The 14655-nt window shown below is 49.4% G+C and overlaps 1 protein-coding gene and 1 long non-coding RNA gene across 3 annotated transcripts; both read left to right on the top strand.

Annotated features, from left to right (window-relative positions):
• The first annotated feature begins 557 nt into the window (after window positions 1-557).
• TINCR (TINCR ubiquitin domain containing) lies at window positions 558-1028 on the top strand. The gene is given in 3 exon segments (XM_071578328.1): window positions 558-660; window positions 662-697; window positions 699-1028. Coding segments are annotated over 3 exon segments (411 nt in total). The 5' UTR covers window positions 558-615.
• A 3156-nt stretch (window positions 1029-4184) lies between these two features.
• LOC139683318 (uncharacterized) lies at window positions 4185-14578 on the top strand. 2 transcript variants are annotated; one of them, XR_011699768.1, is made up of 3 exons: window positions 4185-8498; window positions 10319-10454; window positions 11379-14578. It is a non-coding gene; the product is annotated as an uncharacterized lncRNA (long non-coding RNA). The 2 variants fall into 2 exon arrangements; XR_011699767.1 differs by having other exon boundaries at window positions 4187-8498; window positions 10324-10454.
• The last annotated feature ends 77 nt before the right edge of the window (window positions 14579-14655 follow it).

Below are 14655 nucleotides of genomic sequence, written 5' to 3'. Positions count from 1 at the left end.
ACTGACACCCTAAAAATCCTCCCCTGTCCCTGAGTTGTCCAAACACTCCTGGAGCTCTGGCAGCCTTGGGGCTGTGCCCACTGCCCTGGGGAGCCTGGGCAGTGCCCACCACCCTCTGGGGGAAGGACCTTTCCCTGAGATCTAACCTAAACCTCCTTGACACAGCTTCAGGCCATTCCCTCAGGTCCTGTCTCTGGTCACCACAGAGATGAGATCAGAGCTGCCCCTCCACCTCCCCTCCTGAGGAAGTTGTAGACTGCAATGAGGTCCTAATTTTTCACTGTGCAGCATTCTTTTCTTCATTAAAATGGCTGTATTAAATAGCTGTGAGGCTCCTAAATGCCTACTCTGCCAACTGGTCTTCTCCCCAGCTGGCAGCTTTTCAGAGCAGGAGACATGAGGTTGCTAAACCCATTCATTTCTCTCATGCACCCACGTTTCTAATGGCTGTGGAGATCCAACTATAAAGTCCTCTAAGAGCCATTGGTATGAAGAGCACTTTGTGAAGATGTTGTAATTATTCTGGGATTTAGGGGTGTGTGGAAATGATTCAGGGAGATGTTTCCCAGCCAGCAGCTCATGGAGCCAGGTGAGCTCTTCCCTGGAATGTGAAGCATGCAGTGCAGCAACTGGGAGGAACAGGTTTGGCAGGACACTTTAAACTTGTTCCAGGCAGACAGGCTCTTCAGAGCCACATCCCCGCCTTGCCGACCTCCCAGCTGGATGCTCCTCTCTGCCACAGCGGCCCTGCAGAGCTGGAGAGGATGGACACGCTGCGCCGGAGCCTTTCCCGCTGGAAGAGGTACCACATTAAGGTGCACTTGGCTGACGAGGACCTGATGATGCCCCTGACGGTCAGGCCCAGGGACACGGTGATGGACCTGCGGGCTCTCTTGGTGCGGGAGGGCGTCACTTCCTGGAAGAAGACATTTTATTACAACTCCAGGCAGCTCGAGGAGCACGAGACTCTCAAAGAGGCCAATATCCAGAATGGCTCTGTCCTCCTTCTTGTCAGCAATCAAAGGTAGGCGAGGAGCTTGTGTGCCGTGGGGCGGCGCAAAGGAAGGGAAATGCTCGGTGTGTCTCAGCCCCGTGGGACACTCTCCTGTTGGGTTTGCAGGCAGCAGATCAGGAACTCAAACCCTGCCCTTTCCAGCAGGATTGAGATTCCAGGCTCTTCCTATCCAGATGTTGTGTGGTATGAAATAAGGGGGTCAGAAGAGAAGGAAATCTGGTTGATGCTGCCTGTTCTGTCTCTGGTCAGGTCTTGTTTTCCTGGTTATGTGGCCAAGCACAAAGGGAGAGGCAAGATGTGAAAAATGGCAAGGGAGATTGTGTGACGTGAGGAGCGCTCTGGGAACTTCTCACTTGTCCTCATCCTTTCCTGTTGTGCCTGTCTCTCTCCATTTCTTTGTAGTAAATACTTCTGCAAGTGTTTGGGGTGGCACAGTCCTGGGGAGAGCCGTGAGCCTCCAGATTACAGCAAAGCATGAGGGGTGCTGGACAGGGATGGCAAGAGGCTGCAGCTGCCCAAAATGCGTCCAAATTGCAGCAGAAAGTACACTGAGAGTCGAGTCCCAGGATAGCCAGTGCACAGGAGATCAATCATGGCAAACATTATGTTTCAGAGGGGATGAAAGCTGAGATAATGGGCTTGGGACCCACTGGCCCACAGGACAGTTTCGATTCAGTGTGGGGAATTTATGCCCACCTGTGCTGTCTTTCCTAATGCCTGGTTGTTGCTGCCAGCATGATTAATTCTGTGAAGCATTTTGGGGATAGTGGGTAAAAGAGGTGCATGGATGTGTTGTGTCTAATTCATCTTTCTAATTCCTGAGCCCTCTGAGTTATGTGTCTATGCTGATCAGAGTTTTCTCGGCAGAAAAATGTGCACTAAAGACTTCAGTTCCTGATAATATGCCACACACTGGAATGGTCCTATTTTCCAGTCCAGAGGCAGCTTGAAATCTCACACAAAGAGGATTCAATAAAGCATTTCCTTTCAGAGCTCAGCCAGACACAAGAGATTTCCCATCACTCAGCTAACTGCAAACCCCAAGTCACCCCCAGCCCCCTTCTCCAACACCTCATTTCAGCTCTCTGATTAACTTGGCTCAGCTCTTCCTTTTCACCTTGGTTTTAATGGCAGGAGCACTTCTATTTGTTGTTCTTTCCAGTATTTATTTTCCTAAATTGTACAGTTTGAATTCTTGAGACTAGAAAAGGATTTGGAGGGTCTCAGTTGATCGAGTTCTCATGTTGATGCTCATTTGGCAGATGTCTGATTTCTGTAACATTTTGTGCACCTTCCCACATGCTGCCAAAGCAGGGAGGAAATGCAGCAATGCAAAACTCACCAGGAGGTCCTGTCCCAGGTGTGCTGAGTTCAGGGTGCTCAGTTGAAGTCATTGGCCATTTTTGAAAATTTAGAGCCTGTTGCTTCAAGTCCCAGCTCAGTTTTTGTGGGTACATGAAAAAGGGAGTGGGATTTCTAATATTTTTCTCCTCGAATTTCCCAAAAACCTTCCAGGCTCCTGAACAAGCACCTCTGGCCAGTCTCTTCTTTCATTTTCCCAGGGCTGGGTGTGTTGCAGGGGGTGTCCAATCTCTCTCTGAAGTCACGTCTCTCCTTGAATTTGAGGACATGTTGGGTTGTGACAACCTCAGCCACTCCCAAAGGGTTTTGAGTGGCATTAGTGGTAAATGCCCAGGTATTGGGGACACATTTCTCTACAGGCTCCCGGGGGTGACAGAGCTGTCATAGGACAGTTCCCTCAGATATTTCTGAGAGTGCTTAGGTGTGACTGTGCAGTCACCGCCCTGCTCGGGCCAGTCCTGGGCCGAGGTCACGTTGTGGTTCAGCACCTTGACAGATCCTCAGCACACAGAGGTTTCAGAGGGTTCTTTTGGAGAGCTCTGTTTCTCACTGCCACTGGGAATTAGGAAATGCAGAGTGGGAGAAGGCAGGTGCTGCTTCACAACTGAGATTACAGGATCAGTTTAAACCCTAAGATTGCTCAGGCAGATCTTTAGGTGTTATAAATCCATGTTGCTCCGACAGTGTCCTTGGAAATACACTGGTCTGTATCAGTTGGGCAACAGTGAGTAACCACAGGGACTACAAGGAGAGCAGTCTGTGCAGTGTTGGAACTGTCCAGGAGCCACAAGAGCAGAGAGGAAAGAGAACATGGTGCTGTGTTTGGCCAACAGCCCTGAGGATTTAAGAGTTGGTTTTAGTGTTTCACTGACACAGCGAAGAGATGGATCCTCCCCAGCAAAGGTCAGCACCTACTTCTTCAGTTCTCCCTGAAAATCTTGGTGTCTCCTATTTACTCTCTTACACTGAGGTGCCAGCCAACAGAGCAATATTAATTCTGAAAGTGGAGTTGCTGTGATTGCCAAGGTCTGCAGCTCAGTGTCGTGCCCATAAATATTAATGGTCACTCTGCCTGCCGTGTGTTCCTACAACGGGCTCCCGGGACAGTTTGCTTTGAACCAGAGAAAACATGAAAATGACCCTATTTTTCATCCTCCCCTTCCCCCTTAATGCCTTTGTAGATAATTGGCATTTAGCAAAGGCCAAGTCAGCATTTCTACTTCTTGCTCATGTTTTCTGGGGTTTATAACTTAGTCATAAAAATTCACTTAAGGCAGCAGCTTGGCAGGAAAGGGATCAGTGTAGCAGCTAATGCTGAGAATTTATTTGGACCTTAGTGTTTAAAAGTTTGAGCAAGCCATTCTGGAGTTCAGTCAACATGACCCCTCGCCCTGGGAAAACACACGGGCATGCCAGACCTGGGAATGTCACATCCACTGAGGATGCAATTCCCCCTTGTGCAGAGCCTGTTAATCACATCACTGCTGCACTGACTGAGATTGCAATGCTGTTGCAGTGAAGGCTGAGCAAAGAACATGCTGGGGGTGGATTCCCCATCCCTGGAGGTTTTTAAACTGAGATTGGTCTTGGCAGTGAGTGCCATGATCTGGTAAAGGGACTGGAGTTGGACCAAGGGTTGGACTTGATGATCTTGGAGATCTTTTCCAACCCAACTGAGAAGAGAAGAGCAACGAGGCTGGAGAAGGGACTGGAGCACAAGTGCTGTGGGGAGAGGCTGAGGGAGCTGGGGGTGTTCAGCCTGGAGAAGAGGAGGCTCAGAGGTGACCTCAGCACTGTCTGGAACTGCCTGAAGGGAAGTTCTGGCCAGGTGGGGGTTGGTCTCTTCTCCCAGGCACTCAGCAATAGGACAAGGGGGGCTCAAGCTCTGCCAGGGGAAATTGAAGTTGGAGATCAGAAAGAAATTCTTTGCAGAGAGAGTGCTCAGGGATTGGAATGGGCTGCCCAGAGAGGGGGTGGATTCCCCATCCCTGGAGGTTTTTCAGCTGAGCTTGGCCGTGGCACTGAGTGCCATGATCTGGTAAAGGGACTGGAGTTGGCCCAAGGGTTGGACTTGATGATCTCAGAGGGCTTTTCCAACCCAATCCATTCTATGATTCTGTGATTCTATGAAAAGAGTTTCTTCCTCAGAGAGCAACATATTACAAGAACATGGTTTGTGAGTGGGTAGAACAGGCAAAACAAGGCTCAAAATGGGAATGAACAAGCCCAGAAAAGCCCCAGCTCAGTGGTCTTGGGCCAGCCTGTGCCCAACAGGAACCCACCAGCAAGTCTCAGTGTGAGCAGCCCAGGCACCCAGTACACAGGCAGGAGCATCCACCCAGGCATGCACAGGCTGCCCCAGGTGCCTGGGGCATGCTCAGCCCTGGCACTGAGGACCACGCCAAGGCAGAACCCGTTTGGCTCGCTCTGGAGGCGGCACAGGGCCCCAGAGCCAGGGAGCTGCTCAGCTGGTCTGGTGGTAATATGGGAGTTCCTGCAACTGGCACATCTCTTCCCAGGTTTGCTGGCTGTGTGCTTTGGAGCACCAAGCAAAGAGTCCTCCCTGGGACAGGCAGCAGCAGTGCTGGGTGGTGGGTGTGTGGAATTACCTGCTCCTTGTGGATTGTTTGTTGGCTGTGTGTTGATGTTGAATAGTAGATGGAGAGATACTGCCTTGAACTGGTGAATCCAGTGCTAAATCCATGAGTTGTTTCAAACAGAGGATGTCAGTGGGTGATCCAGATGGGCCCTTAGACATGCTGGATCCCTGTTGCTGCCCATTCCTAAAGATGTACAGCTGGATCTGGATGTGGTGTAGGCACAAGCATGTTGACAGAACCTTTGCACCATATTCCAGGCTCCTTTCCTGCTCAGTCACTCCCACAAGGTCTGTACTAATACATTAAGCAGTGCCTGGGCCTCTCTCTGTTACAGTACTGGAGGATGGTACTGCAGTTTTGGCCCAGTCCATGTGTATTTCAGGAGCCAGCATAGGCCAGGGGCTGCTCCTTATGGGGCTGTCTGGATGTGCTTACACAGGCTTGGAGGGGAGGAATTTAATACAGAAACCTTGGCCATTCTCAGCCAGCTGTCCTCTCAGTGCAGGAGAAAGTCCCAGGCACATTTAAGTTACTGGCACAGACTCAGCCACAGCACATGGGTCCCCTCAGCCTTTTGGAAGTCGAGGTTCATTGAGGCCAAGCAGCTTTTGTTATATGGCTTGCCCTGAGAATGGAGTTCAGGAAGTCACTGGTCAATAAGTTAAGTAAAGTAGATGCCAGCATTGAGTTTAGCAGAAGTCTATTATCTGGAATCTATTGGTGTTGATCTGCTGGCCTGGAGCCACCTGCAAGCATCTATTTCAGGGCATTAGCTCAGTTACCATAACAACTCATCTAGGAACAGCTCCTGGCAGCTCCAGGAGCAGACCGAGGTCCCATGTGGTGTGTCAGCCACTCTTAGGGCAAAACAAGCATGTCCAGGATTCACCCTCTCCTGCCCTCCAGCCTCAGTGTCCCTGAGGAGTGCCAGTCCTTATACAGCTTTCACATACCTGGGCCTCTGTTTTATCCTTCAGAGGCAGTTCTGCTGAGTTTTCCAAAGGTCCATCCGTGCAGAGATGGATATTCTGCCTCCTGCCAGAACAACAAACCCATCCATTCTTGGGGATTGTGTCACATTCCCTTACTGGCATTCAGTTTACAGCCTTTGATGTTTGTCCTCGTAAAGGAAAACTGTGACTGCCTGAACCACTTGCCCAAGGTCCAGCTTAGGTGATATTAAACTCCTGCCTACATTTGCCCCCGTGGTGACATAAGGGTCAATGACAGACCCTTGGCAGTGGCTCACTCCACACTTCTGTCACTCCACTGTCTGGTCAGCCCTGCTCACTCTCACTGGAGTTGCCTGAGAAGCAGTCACAGCACAGCAGGGATTGTTGAATCTCTAGAAACCAAGAAAATAATGGGATCTACACCATTTGACCCTGAAAAGCAACAGGACAGCCCAGGCCTTAAGTCAGTTCTTTACACTGAGTTTCAGTGTGGTTTTGTGATGCCTCTTCCTTGCACTGACCCTCCCGTTCCTGGGGTTGCTCAGCAATTGCTCCTCAGTATGGAGGGGAGACTTTTAACCTGCATCCAACTTGTGCAGCCTTCCCTGTTAAGCTGAGGCCCAGCAGCAGGCTCCAAGGCACCTTGCAGTAGGATAATGATCTTTTAAACAGCACTGGGAGTCTCTCTTCTCAGAAAGAACTAATTAAGTTCTTCAGTACATGCTTAGACGTATGCTGACCTGGTGTGGCCTTAATAGGCCCACTTCCATCTTCCAGATAAATAATACTGGCTTAGAAAATATCCTCCTAGAGATGTGTTACTGAGGCAACAGCCAGGTGGGGGGCTGACTTCATCTCTGTGGCTGGAGGTATTTAAGTGTATGACTCATGAGCTGAGCTTTCTGCTGGTGGACTCAGTTAAGTGATTTTGAAGTTCCAAAAGTGCTGGTGCAGTCACCTCTGCTGACCCCTCACAGGGCACAGGCCAGCCAGTGACACCTGTATTTAGCTCATTTACTTAATGTTCAGCCCAAGAAGCTCATTTAACAAAAGCAGAGGGTTGCATCACCAGTAAACATGGTCCACAGGATCTGAACTCCTCCCTGTGCACTTGCATGGGATTGCAGTAGATGCAACTGAGCTAATATGTCCCTGGGGGGTCTGTCTTGGCTCTAGGCAAAGAATTAATGAATGGAAAGTACATCCTAAACTAGATTCCTTCCTGGTGTGATATGGCCCAGCTTCCTGGACTTCTCTCTTCTACAGAAAACACAATCAGCAACTAATATCAGCCTAACTAGACTGATCCTTTGCTAGAACCCAACAAACTCCCCCCACCACATAAACTCTGAACTTCTCTAAGACCTGATGAAATATTTGCAGCACAGGCTCAGTTTCTTGCCTGTGTAATTGGAGACAGCAATTAACAGGACTCAGAGCTGTGCTTTCTGGCTCATCTGGGTGGGGTGGCTGCTGATAGAGCTGCTGTGGGCCCCCAGGACCTTGGTTGCAGTCCAGGGTGGGATAATGAGCTCTCTGAGCAAATCCTGGCCTTGAAGAGGTACCCCATGAATCTTGGAAGAGTTTTAGGCTCTGGTCTGGGCACCTCAGAGGGTAGCACTGGGTGATTTCTAAGGGTTTTTAGAAGAGTAACTCAGAAGGCAATTCTGCTTTTGCTAAGCCTTCTATGCCTTCTGTACCCCTGTCAGAAAAGGCTGATGGACCCACAACCCCAGAAAGCCATTTAGTGCTAATGCCTGAGGCTGAGCCTGTGAGAGCAATTCAAGCTCTGTCTTACTGGAAACATTCTCAAAGTGCTCCTAAAGTTACAGACTGCCCTTGTTCCAGGATGAAAAATGGATTTCCAGCAGCATGCATGAAAAAGGAGGAGCCTTGTTTATGGGGAAAAGGTTTCCAGACAGTTGTGCATTATCTGAAGGAGGCTGAAAGCATCTTTTGTGGAAGGATAAACACGTTTGAAACCCAGCAAGTGGCTTATCCTCAGTTTTACAGTGTGACTAAAGAACCAAACTAGTCAGAGGAGGAGGTTTATATTCTCCCCATGGCAGGTCAAATGCTGTTTTGGATTGTGTGCCTACAGTGCTCCAAGTATTTGCCTCTTTCTTGTTCAGATAATGCCAAAGAGCAGAGTGAAAGCCATGAGAGATGGGGAGCGTGACAAGGGCTGAAGGGAAGCAGATGGCAGAGAGCTTGGCCATGGAAGGGCAGCCCAGCCACTGGTGTTGGTAAGTCCCTCCCTGCATCCCAGCTCAAGGACTGTTCAGAAAGCAGCTCCGAGTGTTTTCAGCACAGGGCCCAGGAGTAATTGACCCAAACAAAACAACAAACAGTTTCCTCATCAGTGTGCCATGTGCTCCCAGCTGCCAGTGGAGGAGCGTGGGTAAGACTGACTCAGCTCCTGAGGGCAGGAAATCAGTGAAGTGCCCAGGAGAGGGGACTTCTGCCTGGCCAGTGGAGCAAGAAGAAGCTGGAGTGGACTTTGCTTAGGGCCCTGAACGGGGACATGGGACATCTGGGCCTCCTTCCAACCACTCTCAGGATTCCGCAGTAAGTTGCTGATCTCAGCCTTTGTTTTCCTACATGTGAGATAATTTATTCTTCTCTTTTGTCTATTCTTTGTCCATCCAGCTGTAAATAACTCAGGTTAGGGACTGTTTGGGCTCTGGAGCACTTCCTATGCAGTGAGGCCCCTGTTTTTATGTTGAAGGCTCTGTACAACAAATAAGTAATAAGAGCACTACAGACAGTCCTGGGGCTTGGCAGCCTTTGTATATTCAAAGGACAGGGACTGGTTGGTCTCTCTCACAGTGACCACCTCCCCTGATCTCAGCAACTCAGAGTTACACCAAAACTGCCTCATTTTTGAGCCAGAATTTATAAGACAATGAACCTCCTTTTATTCTTCCATCTGTGCTCCACCCCCCACTCCCCACCCTGCTCCAATAACTTCTGAAACAGCTGCCCTGATTCAACACAATTTGATGGAAAGAGAGAGGTCTCACAGACCCAAAATTCCTGCAATTTTCATGAACAAACAGCAGCTGGATAGAAGAGAAACATTTAAGTTAATATCCTGCTGAAGGAAAGGTAATTACACCTCTTGCTCCTTATCTATTTTGGGATGCAGCAGCCAGGTGACCAGCTGGCATTTAGATATGGCTGCTCAGTCAGTTCCTGCCCAGCTTCAAACGAGCCCCTGCACTTGCTGCCCCTTCCCTGCAAAGCCAGAAACTGCTGGAAAAGCCCAGGATTTTGCTGGGGAGGCTGGAGAGGATGAGTTGCCCTGGGGATATTGCAGTGAACTGGGAGCACCAAGAAAGAAATATAGACCCCTTGTCATACACTGAGAACAGGTTTCATCAGATCCCTGCACACAGAACAACTTGGGGTTTAGGTTCAAACTTATTTTCAGGGAAAAAATGGATGTTTCATTTGCCACTACAATACTTTCCCTAGAATATTCCAATGACTGGCAACTGTCTTACCAACCCCTCCAAACCTGCCTTTTCTGTTTTGCAATTAACATATTTTGGCCATGAGGAAACATTTGGTTCTTTTTTCCAACATGAGGGTTTGAAAAAAGTGCCACAGAAAACAGAATTTTTCCTTTTTGCAAGGAACAAAAATATTTCCCTGGGTACATACTTGGACTTTGCACAGAAAGAGATTCTAAAAACAAACACATGAACTTTGTCTGAGTCATGACTGAAGATCTTTCAGTCCAAGAAACTGGGATGGACAAAGAGTGGGATGGGACTAACATGGGATGATGGAATGTGACTTTTCCAAGGTCAAGCAGCAATGCAGGAAACCAGGGAAGAGCTGGTGCTGTTGGGTCAGCACTTCTGCCTCTTGACCATGAGGTGCCTCTGCATGTCTGTCTATCCTGGAATAATGAATTTCTTGGAGCAGAGCCAGTCCTTTCCTGAGTGCTTGGAAAGTGCCCTGCACAGCCCTAGGTGCAGTCATAAATAATAATTAAAATGATAATAATAATACTAAAGTGGATTTGTGCCACTGGAGATGGGACACGCTCAGCAATAGAGTCCTAAATCTATGCCCCTCTTCCAGCAAAAGGTACAGTTTGGCTCACAAAGCCTGGGAGACCAGGATTTACTTCCCTGGACTTGATAATCACAGTCTTTTGCTCTGCAAAAGGCAAACTGACCTGAGCTGAATCTAGTCTAACATTTCCTGCCTGTAGTTGGCAGCTCTGGTCAGCCTTGGAAGGCTTTTTGCAGCTCAGGGGGATATCTGGAAAGACTAAATTAACTGTGGTGGTGTGAGGAGCTGCCTGGACTAATGTTTTTTTCAGTGATAGGCTTTGATTGACACTTCAAATCTGCCTGACAATCTCTTATTCTAAGCACAGTTGCTGCCTTTCTTCAGAGGAAGAGCTGGTTTGGTTGCTGTCCTTCAAATGATGGATCTTACCACATGGGAAAAAGAAGTTAAAAAAAGGCAAACCACTTGGAAAGAGCTACAGGATCAGCATAAAAAGAGGTAAAACTAACTGATCTAAATGAGGTATTTCTGTTTTTCATCCCCTATGCAATAATCCAGAGATACCCAAGAACAGTGGCTGAGCTCAGGAACAAGAGCTGGCTCCTTTCTTTCTTTGCCTCTTAATTATGTTGTTTCCTTTGAGAGATTTGTTTAATGCTTTGCATATAGAACTGTGCAACTCTCTAGTGATGAGACAATCCTGGAATATCCCAACTTGGAAGGGACCCCCAAGGACCATCAGTCCAACCCCTGGCCTTGCACAGACACCCCAACAATCCCACCCTGCCCCATTGTCCAAACCCTCCTGGAGCTCTGGCAGCCTTGGGGCCGTGCCCACTGCCCTGGGGAGCCTGGGCAGTGCCCACCACCCTCTGGGGGAAGAGCCTTTCCCTGAGAGCCCACCTGAACCTACCCTGGCACAGCTTTGTGCCATTCTCTGTCATTCCCAGTCCCAGAACTGGGAAGAGAGTGGGACAATCTCTTACTCACTTGTTTGGCGCTGCCTCTTTTACTGCCTGTCCTCCCCATGCTGGCTCTTGCACTGGCAGGTGTCCTTAATGCTGAATGCTGGGGTCACACCACTCAGCTGCTCTCAGAACAGGTGGCACCCACATTCTGTGGTGGCATTTGGACATTTGGGCTTTACCTGAGTGTGGCCAAGAAGGTCAGATCAGCAAACAGGCAGAGGGGATGCTTTGGAGCCTCTTCTGGACTCACCTGGGTGGAAAATTAGTCTTTTGTTTGAGATGTCCTGTCTCTTCTTGCTTGTCCATCAAAACCAGCCAGGCTCTTCAGGACTTCAGGCTGCAGAGCAAAGGGCTGTGGCTGTGAGTCCAAATCCCCCCAAAAAAAGAGAAAAAAAAAAGCTGATGGTAAGAGCTACTCTGAAGTGGATGTTTCCCCTGTTCTCTGTGAATACAGGACAAGACTAAGGACCAGCACTGGAAGGTGTGTGAGGAGTCTGTGTGACAGCCTGAGCTTACTGCAAGATGGAGAAGTTTACAACTTCACGATGCTGCTCCAGGGGTGGGATTTCTGCTTGTCAGGACTGTTTACCTTTGGGATCCTGCTGTTGTTGGGGCATCATGGGCAGGATTACCCAAAGCACTGCTCTTTGCTGCTGTTCACCTCCACCCTGCAGCCAGCCCTTCCCAGCCAGCTCCTCCTGAGCTCCAGGAGCAGAAGGTCAGCCCAGGCAGGTCATCTCCTCCAGCTTCTGTGCTCCAGCAAGGCAGCTCAGCCTGGGGCTTGTTTCAGTGGCTCTTCTGTGCTCCTCCTGCACATGAGACATGTATGCATCAAATGTTTACATTTACCTGGCATTTTTCCTCAGCACTAAATTTACTTTTTAAAGTTACATCAGTGTTGTACCCAGAGGGAATGGAGGAGCAGATGCAGCCTGTGAAGTTCTGGCTTTAATTCACCTGCCTCATTTAATTTCCTGCCCTGCCTTCTAATCAATGAATCTGCACTAGCAGCCCTGGGAATACAAAGGTTTTTCCATATCCAGGAGAATTCCACGCGGTGACTGAGCTCCCAGGGTCTTGAGAAGGCTCTGTCACATCTCCTTTGAGGCCACTTCTGTATGGATTTCCCTCCCCCAGAAGAACTTGCCCACACTCTCCAGCCCATGGCAGCTGCACCCCATTTCCTTGCAGGGCCCGTGGGCACAGGGCAGCTCTGCCACATTAGCCTCTCTTAGCCAGGCTGGCTGTGTGGCATTCCCTCCTGGAAGTGCTCTTCTTCCAGGATTTCAGCCACAGGGCTTGTTTTTCACTGCTTTTTGGGGCTCTGTGCCCATGGCAGCTCTGCTGTGCTACCTCAGACACTGCTGAGGCCATTTGGCCTTTGGCACCTCCCAGGGCTCCCACAACATCCCAGGATTAGAGGTGCCTTCCAGGGGCTCTTTTCCCTCTCCCAGGGCTCCCAGAACATCCCAGGATTCGAGGTGCCTTCCAGGGGCTCTTTTCCCTCTCCCAGGACCCCCACAACATCCCAGGATTAGAGGTGCCTTCCAGGGGCTCTTTTCCCTCTCCCAGGGCTCCCAGAACATCCCAGGATTAGAGGTGCATTCCATGGGCTCTTTTCTCTCTCCCAGGGCTCCCAGAACATCCCAGGATTAGAGGTGCCTTCCAGGGGCTCTTTTCCCTCTCCCAGGGCTCCCAGAACATCCCAGGATTAGAGGTGCCTTCCAGGGGCTCTTTTCCCTCTCCCAGGACCCCCAGCTCATCCCAGGATCAGAGATGCCTTCCAGGGGCTCTTTTCCCTCTCCCAGGGCTCCCACAACATCCCAGGATTAGAGGTGCCTTCCAGGGGCTCTTTTCCCTCTCCCAGGGCCCCCAGACCAGACCGTGGTGCTGTGCTGGCCCCGAGTGTGTCACTTCCCAGGTGTCCCTTCCCTGGGGACAGTGGCAGCCTCTCAGTGGTGGTGTCAGGACTTCACTGCCTCAGACACTCAGGGCTGTCAGGAAGCCCTGATGAAAGGGTTTTCTGCACTTTGCTTTCATTGTGCACACTCCCCCTGTCCTGCTTATTTTGGGCTCCTGCTAATTCCAGGCAGAGCTGCCCTGTTGATCCACCAGTGTCAGAGCCCTGGGGGGCAGGAGCCTTTGCCCACCAGCACCTGGTTTGTGACACTGCTGCTTTCCCTCAGGTATTACAATCTGGATCAGATTTCTCTTTGCCTGCTAAAATGGACAATTAGGATCCAGTTGTAATGCAAATTGCACCGTGGAATAAAAGTGGGGAACAAAATCCCAAATCAGTAGTTGTGCAGCTATTGTTGCTGTGTGATGGGTCCTGCTCAGCTCCTGCTCACTGCTCAGGATCAGGCAGGGCAGAACCTGGGGTGCCTTTGTGTTTTAGAGGCATGAGCTGGGTGTAAGGCTGTCTTTGGGCACTGACAGCCCTGATATGTGTGTGTGTGTGTGTGTGTGTGCAAATCTAACAGAGATTCTGCCTACACTGGAAATTTGATGATTGCCTTGTTTTTTCAAGGCTGTTTTATACCCTGCAGCCCAAACCCATGGGATAATTTCCAGTCTCTCTGCACAGGGCTGAGATGGTGTGGTGAGAGAAGCAGAGAGATGCTGAAAGTTCAACCTGCCACATATTGTAGTCCCAATCCTGGTGGCCCTGTATGTGTGGTCGTGTGTCACTGGTGATGTTGTGGTTGCTCCTGTCATTGTTTTCCCATGTTTGGTGCTAAAGATTTTCAATGAAGAGAAATATTTAAATTGTAAAGGAATCTAAAGTTACTGTGGAATTAAACAAAAAGGAGCCTTGAAAGAAAGGGAAAAGGTATTTATGTCTTCATTTCAAATGGCAGCCTAAAGTGATATTTTGTTGATAGAGCTGCTTTTACTGCAGATCAGCTTTGCATTTCCCCGGGCCATTCGTAACAAGGAATTGAGCTGCAGGTTTTCTCAGCAAAGCTCATCTTTGAGAACTGAAGTGGAATATCTGTGCTCATAAAGAGCAGTAACAGGCATTCAGGAGGCCAATGTTTAGCTGAGCTTGTACCCTACCTGTAAGATCCAGAGTGGGAACAATGCCTGTCCATATCCCATGGAAATGGTGCCTTCCAGAGGACAGCAAGGAACAAGTGAGAGGTGGCAAAGCCAGATGGATAATCTGAGTTCAGAGCCTTCCTAGAAGCTGTGGCAACATGGCTTGTATATCTACTCAGGAAAGCCTTTGCAAGCACCATAAATGACTCTAAATGGCCTTATTTTCCTGCTAGCAGTGAAATAAGCAGCTTCAATGGGGAGGAGTAAATCCACTTGATTGCTCGTGTTGCTGGGAATAACCATCTTATTGGTTATTACTAATAACCCAATCTATTGCTGGCAGCCTTATCTGCCAGGGAATCACTGTATTGCTCCTGAATTTCCAATTACAATGAAACCAGGGGAGTTGGAAGGGCCTCAAGGGAGGAAACTCTGTAGGAAGCAAAAGGCAACATGGAGCCCTTGGGTTATAAACAATGTGTGTGTGACATCTGAAATACATCAGGGCCAATCTATCTTTGGAGGAAGATTTCTGCCAAGCAGGGCTGAGCTCTTGCTGTCCTGACTTCTTCCTAAGCCCAATGGTGTTTGTATGTCAGACCATACGTGGTGGAGGTGTTGGCTCATCTACTGAAGAAAGGAAGTGGCTTCTAGACCTTGGGTGTGCAAAGCAGCTCAAGCTTTGGCCT

Source organism: Pithys albifrons, chromosome 27 (genome assembly GCF_047495875.1).
Source record: "Pithys albifrons albifrons isolate INPA30051 chromosome 27, PitAlb_v1, whole genome shotgun sequence".
Lineage (NCBI taxonomy): Eukaryota > Metazoa > Chordata > Aves > Passeriformes > Thamnophilidae > Pithys > Pithys albifrons.
Note: the sequence above shows the minus strand (reverse complement) of the source record. Positions and strands in the feature narration are given on the sequence as shown.